Here is a 10464-nt window from a genome sequence, read left to right as displayed (position 1 = left end):
CCATCCATCCATCCATCCATCCATCCATCCATCCATACATCCATCCAACTGTTCAGCCAGCCATTCATCTATCCATTCATTTACTCAACTCTTCATCCATCCTCGCAGATGTCTGTCAACACACCCACCCTTCCTGTCATGGTAACTACCCCCTCCCCCCATAACGTATCATCTCCCAGTGGAGCCTTGCCCCAGGGACCCTGAGGCCAGGTCTCTCCCTGCTCCTCCCCCAGCCCGTCATCTCTCACGTCAGTGGCCATCAGCTCCTCGGAGTCATCAATAGAAGCAACAGTCACTTCTCCTTGGGAGACGAAGATGTAGTCATACGGGTTGTTTGTGATCAGCATCATGTCTGCTCCAGGTGATTCGGGGGTTGGGGGGAAGGAAGGAAGGAAGGTTGGTTGGTTAATGGCTGAATTGATTTCCAGGATTTCCTCAGAGCCCATAGTGGGCCCTGATCCTGGACTCAGAGAAGAGCAACTTGCTATGGGGCATCTTTCCCACTGCTGCCCCCTCACTGACTCACCAAGAAGTTCTGGCTTCTGGTTGGACAGGATCTGGTAGAAGATGTGATAGTTCCTCTCCGCCTTGAGCTGGCAGATGACCCGGGATTTCTCCAGGAGATCTGATAGATAGATAGATAGATAGATAGATAGATAGATAGATGGGGTGGATGGGGATAGATAGATAGATAGATAGATAGATGGGTGGATGGGTGGATGGGGATAGATAGATAGCTAGATAGATAGATGGGGTGTGTGGGGATAGATAGATAGATAGATAGATGGGGTGTGTGGGGATAGATAGATAGATAGATAGATGTGGATGGAGAGACAGACAGAGCTGAGAACGTTGACACTCATCTCACTCACAGGTCTCGATATCAGCTGAAGCCAACTTTCCTGTCGCCCCAAAGTGGATCCGTATGAATTTACCCTAGAGGAAGAGAATGTGACGGGTATGTGGGGTGTGTCCAGTGGGGGAGGGGGGCTGATCCATCAAGGGCAGCCCCACAGATGCCTCCTAACCCAGGCACAGCCCCACAGACCCTCGTCCCTGTTGTCACCAGGGCTGGAGCATCCATGGGAAAATATTAGTGGGTGCTCAGCACCCACGGGCGACCCTGCCGATCAGCTCCTATCCCTCCCAGTGTCTCCCACCCACCGCGATCAGCTGTTCAGGGCCACGCAGAAGGTGCTGGGGGGCGGGGGAGGAGCGGGAGATGGGCGTGCTGGGGGGATGGGGCAGAAGAGGTGGGAAGAGGCAAGGTGGGGTGGGGCTTTGGGGGCAGGGTGAAGTGGGGGTGGAGCCTGGGGCGGAGCGGGGTTGAGCACCTCTGGGGAAAGGAGGAAGCCGACGCCTGTGATCCCAACCCCACACAGACACCTCAGCCATCCAGCCTCCCTCTCCACCGGTACAGTCCCTGGACACACCCACAGAAACACCCCAGACATCTCACCCCCCGCCCCACCCCGGACACTCACGAATCGGGACGAATTGTCGTTCCGCAAGGTCTTGGCGTTGCCGAAGGCCTCCAGGGCGGGGTTGGCCTGGATGATTTGATCCTCCAGGGTCCCCTGGGACAAAACAGAAGGGGGAGGTTAGAACTGGCTGCAGATCCTCCCCACAACCTCCCCAGCCCACCCCCTGTGGGGCACTGTCATGGGGAAGCTTGCAGCACTGGGGGTACTGAGCTCACAGCGTGGGGGGGGTCTGCGGCGGGGTAGCATCAGGGTGGAGGTCTCACCTTGTTGGCGCTGGTTCCTTCTTTCTTGCGGTCGCTGATGGCCGCGATGCTGGCGAAGTACTGGATGACCCGCTTGGTGTTCACCGTCTTCCCTGCGCCGGATTCTCCGCTGGGCAGAGAGAAGGAGGCGCGTGAGATGGGGGGTGGCACAGGGGGGCAGGAAGCAGCTGGGCCCCCCAGGGGGACAGTGGGTGGGGTGGGTGGGGGGATGATAGGTACTCACGTGATGAGGATGGACTGGTTTTCTCGGTCTGGAAGAGAGAAGAGGGGTTAGTGGGCAGCAGTGGGGGAGTAGAGGGGTGACGGGGGGTGTGAGGGACATATGGGGTGGCTGGGATTGGAGGGAGGGGGAATGGGTGGGAGGGAGCCAGGACAAGGAGTGGGTAGGGCAGGAGGGGGCGTTAGGTCTGGGAGGGTGGATGAGGAAGGGGTACGGGACAAGGAGGGTGTGAGGGGACGACTGGAGTGGGAGGGAGGTGGGTTGAATTGGGGGGTCAGTTAGGGAGTAGGAAGGATGAGAGGGGGGTGCCCGGGTGTGTGGGTCGGGACAGTGACGTCAGGGACGGGGTGGTGTGTCGGGGAGATGCACCTCTCAGCTTTTGCTGGTAGGTGTTTTTGGCGATGCAGAAGGTATGTGTGTGTTGGGGGGTTGGGGCTATGGTTATGGCTGGGGTATAGTTAAGGTTATGGTTATGGCTGAGGTATAGTTAAGGTTAGGGTTATATTTATGGTTATGGTAAGGGGTATGTGACGTAGTGGGGATTTTCCCTTGTTATGTTGTATGTGAGCCTATGTGAGTCTTACTGTTTTGCATTAACCATAGAATCATAGAATACCAGGGTGGAAGGGACCCTAGGAGATCATCTAGTCCCACCCCCTGCTCAAAGCAGGACCAATCCCCAACTACATCAGTAAATTAATGCTGTGTGTGCCTCAGTTTCCATGTGCATTGCACCAATGTCTAGGTGGTGGCAATAGGGGTGTGTGACTTTTGCGGGGTTGCTCCAGCTGCCTGCAGGGATGCTATGGCCGCCCCTAACCTGAGACCCAGAAGGGGGATGGGACCAGGTGACTCTTGGCCCCGAAGCGAGACAAAGGCCGGAGGAGGAGCAACGGGCAGGGCAGCGGCCAGGCGGCTGGAAGCGAGTCAGTCTCGGCTGGCTTGGGGCGCAGGGGGAGGACGAGAGCCCTGGCTCTGGGCTCCCCTCCCTCCAAGATGGACTTGGCTGAAAGTCAGTGATTTCTGTGCTAACAAGCTCTGTTCTGTGCTGTGTTCGTGTCGACTGATAAACCTTCTGTGTTACGCTGGCTGAGAGTCACATCTGACTGCGGAGTCGGGGGGCAGGGCCCTCTGGCCCCCACAGGAGCCCCACCTGGCCAGACTCGCTGCGGGAAGCGCATGGTGGGGCAGGGGATGCTGGATGCTCCGGGGTCAGACCCAGGAAGGTGGAAGCTGTGGAAGCTTCTTGCCCTGGAGACAGTCTGCTCCAAGAGAGGAGGCTCCCCCCGAGTCCTGCCTGGCTTCATAGGGAGCAGTTCCAGAGCATCGCCCGGTGACTCCGGGACAATTGGTGGCAGAGGTGGGATAAACTGCACCCCGGGGCCAGAGCATCCTGCAGTAAGTGACTGGGGAGCAGTAAAACGAAGGGGGATCAGTGAGAGACGGGAATGCTGGAGACTCCAAGAGGTGCAGTTCCAGGAGGCGGAGGAGCCTACGGTTTAACCCCGAGAGAGAGTGGCACCCCAAGAAGGGCTGTCACACCGAAGGGTTCCTCCCAGGGATCATGGGGAGCGGAGAGAGCACAGCCTGTGAGTCCATGACCACTTGGGAACAGGGTGGAGACGGCCTATAACCGTCTCCTTAAGAAGGACCTTGTAGAGCTGTGCAGAGAGAGAGACGGCTGCCCACTGGAAAGCTCACAGCTGACTGCTCAGTTGGAAGAGGAGGATCACTCTAAGGAGCCGGTTCCTGACCCAGCTGAGGTGCGAGAGAGGCTGGGAACAGCCAGGTGTCCCGGAGACCTGTGTCCCCAACCAGCCGGGGGTCTCCACCGGGTTCCCCGTCAGTGGATCTGGGACGGTTGGAATTGGAGCTGAGATCGAAGGAGTCAGAGGACCATGAGAGACAGCGAAGGCATGAAGCAGAACTGCAGGAGAGACAGAGGGAGCGGGAACTGGCGATGGCTGAGCTGAGAGGCAGAAGGACCTGCCCAGGGGTGAGTGGGGATGGACACCAGGCTGCCACTTCCACAGGGAACCTCGACACTAAATTGCTGCCCCAGGTTCAGGAGGGGGGAGATGTAGATGCCTGTCTCGTGGCCTTTGGGGAGGCTGGCAATTGGAACCAGGCTGGGCCTGCAGAAAGGCTCCGGTGTCTAGCCCCCTTCCTGGGTCCCAAGGCCATAGAGCTGTTTAGCCAGATGGGCCGGGTGGCTGACTGGCTTCCACTCCTGGCCCGAGCATATATGTCTGCGTGGAGTCTCCTGGGCTCAGGCCCCTCGGACCCCCAGTGGGAGCGGAAGGTGGTGGTCAATGGGGAGACGTTCCTGGGGTGGCGAGACCCTGGGACAGAAAGAACTGTTGTCAGGCCCTGGGTGGTGCAGCCGCAGATGCTGAGGGGCTGTGTGACCTGGGTGAAGGTCCTCGGGATGAAGCCCCTCACCCTGCCTATGGCCCGGATCCCTGTGCAGACCCAGGAGGGGTCAGGCTGGCTGGTCGTTGGGGTTCTCCAGGATATCGGCTGTGAGGTCCTGTTCGGGGATGACTGTGTCTCTTTGGGGCAGGATCCAGGCCCTGCTCCTGTAACAGCTGAGGGTTTGAATTTGAATCCAGGGAACCAATCGGCTGAGACTGAAGAGGTCAGTGAAAATGCAAATGACCTGGCTGGCAGGGGGAGGAGCTGCTGGGCTCAGGATACCTGCCTGTCTGTCACCAGAGCCCTGGGGCTCGTTGCCCCCTTGCACACGGGGAGGTGGCTCACGCTGGCTCTGATGCAGTGAGCAAAGCCGCGGGCTCGCTGCCTGCCCTCACTGGCCCAGCAGGGGCAGCGCTGAGTCCAGGGGGTTCGGAGACCCCAGCTGAGTGTGGGGAACCACAGCCGGGTGGGACAGCTGCCAAGCAGGGCTGCCTTGTCCAGAGGGGCAAATGGCCTGAAACAAGGGGAAAGAGCCTTGGGACACCTGCCTGTCCTAGAGGAGCCTGTTCAGTAGGTGGCCCTGGGCTTGGTGAGGGACGGATGGGAGGGGGACGCCTCCCCCGATGGAGAATCAGTGGTGGAGCATGTGCTGACTTTCCGGGAAAAGCTCGCTGAGCTCATGGGTCCGGCCAGGGAGAACCTAGCCAGGGCCCAAGGGAGGCAGAGGGTCTGGGACGACCGCTCAGCCTATGGCACCGGTGACCAGGTGAGGGTCTCGTCCCGGTGAGGAAGAATAAGCCGGAAGCTGCCTGGGACGGGCCCTTCAAGGTCATCCAGCAGCTGAATGAGGAGAACAAAGTGGTGGAACTGCCCAACCGGGCTCACAGCCACTGAGGGGACCAGGTCAACGTGATAGATACACACTGTGACAGGGAGCTGGTACTGGCCATGTGTGGCCAGTGGGAGAAGGGGGAAGATCCCCTTGTGGGTCTCGAGCCGGACCATTGCTGGAATCAATTCCCGTCTCTGACCAGCTCACCCCTGCCCAGCAGGCAGAGATCAGAGAGATGCTGCATTCCTACCAACAGCTGTTCTCCAACCGGCCTGGGCTCACTAACCGAGCTGTCCACTGGGTGGAGACGGGAGCCGGCCCGCCCATCAGGTGTTCCCCATTCAGAGTAACTGGGAACACAGCCCAGGCCCTGGAGGGAGAGGTCAGAGACATGCTGACTTTAGGGGTGATCCAGCCATCCACCAGCCCTGGGGCCTCTCCCGAGGTGCTGGTCCCCAGGAAAGATGGGTCGATCTGAGTCTGTGTGGCCTATCGGCAGGCCGGCCCCAGGCACCAGCGGAGGAAGCATGTGCCTGGGGTGGCACATGCTAAGGGGCGGCACAGTCTGGGCGGCTTTTTTGTTTTTGCTTGAGGCGGCAAAAATGGTAGAGCCGGCCCTGCCTATCGGAAGCTCAAAGCCATCACCATGTCTGGTGCCTGCCCATACCTAGGCCTGACGAGCTCCTAGATGAGTTGGGGGGCGGACTCGGTATCCCGTGACCACGGATCTCACCAAAGGCTACTGGCAGGTGCCTTTGGATCCAGATGCCAGGTTGAAACCTGCTTTTGTCACCCCTCTGGGGCTGTACAAGTCCCTGGTCCAACCGTTCTGGCTCAAGGAGGCGCCGGTCACCTACCAGAGCCAGGTAGATCAGTTACTGGGGGGGGATGGAGACTTTTACCCTAACGTACATTGATGATATTTGTGCCATTAGCCAGACCTGGGAGGACCATGTGTCCCAGGTGAAGAGGGGGCTGAGTCGCCTCCAGGATGCAGGGCTGGCTGTAAAAGTTGGGACGTGCAAGGGGGGGATGGCAGAGGTGTCGTACCTGGGCCACAAGGTGGGGAGCGGCTGCCTAAAGCCAGAGCCGGCCAATGTGGGGGTGATCAGAGACTGGGCTGCTCCCCAGACTAGGAAACAGGCCAGGCCTTTATTGGGATGGCGGGGCACTACCGGAGGTTTGTGCCCCACTTTAGCTCTGTGTCAGCTCCCATCACTGAGCTATGCAGGAAGGAGAAGCCAGACAAGCTGGTCTGGACCGGGCAGTGCCAGAGGGCTCTCTGCACGCTGAAGGTGGATCTGGTCAAGGGCCCGGTGTTGGGAAACCCAGACTTTGACAAGCCCTTTATGGTGTTCACCGATGCCCCAGACACAGGGCTGGGCGCGGTGCTGACGCAGGCCAATGCAAAGGGGGAGAAACACCCCGTCATGTACCTGAGGAGGAAGCTGCTGCCCCGGGAGCAGGGCTCTGCGGCCATAGAGAAGGAATGCCTGGCCATGGTGTGGGCTCTAAAAAGGCTGCAGCCGGATCTATTTGGGCAGTGCTTCACTGTGTACCTGGACCACTCGCCCTGCCGTGGCTGCACCCGATGAGAGGGGCCAACGCCAAGTCCCTGAGGTGCAGTCTGTCTCCCAGGATTATGAGATGGAGGTGGTCCACGTTAAGGGGAGTGCAAATGTTATGGCCGATGCTTTGTCCCGGAGATGGGGGCCTGAACTTCCCCAGGTCACTGGCTAAACTGACCCTGCTCAGTTCAGTCTCGAAGGGGGGAGAGATGTGACTAAGTGGGGATTTTCCCTGGTTATGTTGTATGTGAGCCTATGTGAGTCTTACTGTTTGCATGAATGCTGTGGGTGCCTCAGTTTCCCTGTGCATTGCACCAATGTCTAGGTGGTGGCAATAGGGGTGTGTGACTTTTGCGGGGTTGCTCCAGCTGCCTGCAGGGATGCTATGGCCGCCCCTAACCTGAGACCCAGGAGGGGGATGGGACCAGGTGACTCTTGGCCCCGAAGCGAGACAAAGGCCGGAGGAGGAGCAACGGGCAGGGCAGGGGCCAGGCGGCTGGAAGCGAGTCACTCTCGGCTGGCTTGGGGCGCAGGGGGAGGCAGAGCCCTGGCTCTGGGCTCCCCTCCCCCCAAGATGGACTTGGCTGAAAGTCAGTGATTTCTGTGCTAACAAGCTCTGTTCTGTGCTGTGTTCCTGTCGACTGATAAACCTTCTGTGTTACGCTGGCTGAGAGTCACGTCTGACTGCGGAGTCAGGGGGCAGGGCCCTCTGGCCCCCCCAGGAGCCCGCCCGGGCGGACTCGCTGCGGGAAGCGCATGGTGGGGCAGAGGATGCTGGATGCTCCGGGGTCAGACCCAGGAAGGTGGAAGCTGTGGAAGCTTCTTGCCCTGGAGACAGTCTGCTCCGAGAGAGGAGGCTCCCCCCGAGTCCTGCCTGGCTTCATAGGGAGCAGTTCCAGAGCATCGCCCGGGGACTCCGTGACAGGGTATAGTTAAGGATAGGGTTATGGCTCGGGTAGAGTTAAGGTTAAGGTTATATTTATGGTTATGGTTAGGGGTATAGTTAAGGATAGGGTTACAGCTGGGGTAAAGTTAAGGTTAGGGTTATATTTATGGTTACGGGTATAGTTAAGGATAGGGTTAGGTCCCTACCTGTCAGCATGTTCTGGTAGGCGCTGTCAGAGATGGAGAAGATGTGGGGTGGGGCTTCGCTTCTCTTCTTGCCCCTGTAAGCGGCCACCACCTCCGCATTATAGACCGGTAACCACTTGTAGGGATTGACCGTCACGCAGAACAGCCCCGAGTAGGTCTGGAGAGGGGGAACAGGACAGGGGGAAGGATGGAGACAGAGCGAGAGAGAAGAATCAGAGCAGCGAGGGAAGGCCCATGGTGAAGAGATTGAGAACCTACCCTAGAGTGAGTGAGAACTGACGGAGAGGGAGAGGATCGGTGCTATGCAGTGGCCCCCCTCCTCTGTTCTAGAACAGGAGACATCTTCCCTTCTTGATCTAGAATGGGAGACGATGCACCATCTTCTGTATAGAACTGGACATGATGCCCCTCCCCTGATCTAGAAGCAGAGATTCATCCATCTCCCCAATCTAGAATGGAGACAAGGCGCCTGCCCCATCTAGAATGGGATAAAACACCCCTTCCCTGATCTAGATCCAGAGACGCACCTGTCTCACCAATATAGAACTAGAGACAAGCCCCACCCACCAAGAATGGAAGAACATACCCCTTCCTTTATCTAGATTAGAAGACAATAACCCTCCCCTGATCTAGAACATGAGATGCCAGAAAGGAAGACAATGTCACATCCTTTGATCTAGAACAGGACTTGATAGATCGGGGAGGAATTATAACAGGAGACAATGCTCACTCTCTGATCTAGAATGGGGGCGATGGTCTCTTCTCTAATCTCGAACAGGGGATGACAGCACCAGACCCCCAATCTAACAAGGAACTGGCGACCACCTTGGTCTAGAACAGGGACAAGAACACCTCTCTCATTCTAGAACAGGAGGGAATTCCCCTGATGTAAAATGGCAGATGATGCCCACCCTGATCTAGAACAGCAGGCTATTCCCCCTGTTTTAGAAGGGAGATGATGCTCCCCCGATCTAGAAGTCAGCAACTCCCAGAGGGGCATAATGCAGGGTGGAAACCCCAGGAACTCCCCCACCCTATGGGTACCCCAGCAAGGTGTGTGTGGGGGAGCTAGGGGACTGCAGGGCCCTCCCCAGACTCACGTAGATCATCCACGCGGCGTATCGCTCCTTGAGGTTGTAGAGCACGGCCGGCTCGTGCAGGAACGTCAGCATGGCCATGTCCTCGATCTTGTCGAACTTTGGCGGGTTCTGCTGGTGGACGTCCGACTCCTTCACCGTCACCGTCTGGGCGGGAAGAGAGAGTCATGGGGGGTCAGGATGGGGGATGGTACTACCTCCACCCAACTGCACCCAGCCATCCTGCTGACCCCTCCACCCCCTCACCAGCTGTGGGGTCAGACCAGCACTCCGCATCTCTGTTTCTTCCAGCCTCCTCCCCTTATTTGTCCTTTAACCCCTAACCCCTGGTGCCCCACAGCCTGTCCTCCCCTCTAGCCCCTGACTACAGTTGCTAATATCAACCCCTCCTTGCCCCATCTTCCCCTTTGACCTCTGACCTCTCACCACCCCTACCCCTAACCTCCCCTTTGATCTCTGACCCCTCACAGTCCCTGCCCCTCCCCTTTGACCTCTGGCCCCTCACAGTCCCTACCCCTAACCTCCCCTGTGACCCCCTGACCTCACCCACCTGCCCCCCGACTCCGGTGTACCCGGCCTCACCTTGCCGTTCTCGGTCTCGACGGTCACCTTCTCCCCATCCCGGCTGACGATCTTGCCCTTGACGAACTCCTCCTTGTCGTCGGACACGAAACACTCGCTGCGGAGGTCGAAGATCCGGGTCTGCGCCTCCAGGCGCTCCTTGTCCGACTTCCGCAGGTAGGGGGCAGCCGCCCCGAACTCGGCCATGTGGGCATCACCCATGCTGGGGTGGGGGGAGGAGGGAGAGAGCTGGGCAGTGAGAGTGCCCCCTCCCCTGGTGGGCACCCCCCTGCACCATCAGGGGGGCCAACACCCCAGAGATAGTGCCCCCTGCTGTTCCCCCCCCCCACTCCCAGCCCTGGGAACCCCCCTGTGCTGCCAGTGCCCCCCACGTCCTGGGCAGAGCGCCCCCTGCTGTCCGGTCCCTCCTCCCAGCCCTGGGGTCCCCCCCCCCTGCCCCACCTAAATTCCCCACCCCTTCTGTGTGTGTGAGAGACTCACCTAATTAGAGTTTCACAGGAGAGATTGGAAAGACCTGGTGGGGGGGGGGAAGAGAGAAAGAGATGGGGGGCAGTTTAGAGTCACCCAAGCCCCCTCCTCAAATCCCCTGCCCATCCCCCCACCCTCTCTCCACAGCCCCTCTCCCCTTCTTCCCCCAACCCTGCACTCCCTCCCTCCCCAGCCCCCCACCCTGCCTCTCCCCCAACCCCCAACAATCCCCCCATCCCCCCACCCTGCCTCTCCCCCAACCCCCAACAATCCCCCCATCCCCCCACCCTGCCTCTCCCCCAACCCCCAACAATCCCCCCTCCCCCCTCCTGCACCCTGCCTAACCCCTTCCCACCTCCCGCCCCGAGCCCCCCACTCCCTCAACACAGTGTCCCCCCGCTACCTCCCAGCCCCAGCTACCCCCACCCCAACCTCCCCCTCCC

The 10464-nt window shown here is 59.2% G+C and overlaps 1 protein-coding gene across 1 annotated transcript in view; it reads right to left on the bottom strand.

The window, feature by feature from the left end:
• The window catches only part of LOC112104697 (myosin-6-like), a gene marked incomplete at its 3' end in the record, with an annotated part of 18497 nt that extends 8743 nt beyond the window's left edge, over positions 1-9754 (bottom strand). Inside the window, exons 1-9 of the mRNA XM_029914149.1 lie at positions 9554-9754; positions 8975-9118; positions 7875-8031; positions 1971-1998; positions 1748-1856; positions 1485-1577; positions 873-936; positions 527-625; positions 249-352 (exon numbers count right to left, since the gene is read on the bottom strand). Of these exons, the coding sequence (XP_029770009.1) occupies positions 249-352; positions 527-625; positions 873-936; positions 1485-1577; positions 1748-1856; positions 1971-1998; positions 7875-8031; positions 8975-9118; positions 9554-9754 (999 nt within the window). The remainder of the gene's footprint in view (positions 1-248; positions 353-526; positions 626-872; positions 937-1484; positions 1578-1747; positions 1857-1970; positions 1999-7874; positions 8032-8974; positions 9119-9553) is intronic.
• Positions 9755-10464: the final 710 nt, after the last annotated feature.

The sequence above is a fragment of the Terrapene carolina genome, unplaced genomic scaffold (assembly GCF_002925995.2).
Source record: "Terrapene carolina triunguis isolate 2854851 unplaced genomic scaffold, T_m_triunguis-2.0 Scaffold32147, whole genome shotgun sequence".
NCBI classification, from domain to species: Eukaryota; Metazoa; Chordata; order Testudines; family Emydidae; genus Terrapene; species Terrapene triunguis.
The sequence above is the reverse complement of the archived record's forward strand: the minus strand, read 5'-3'. Positions and strand labels throughout refer to the sequence as shown.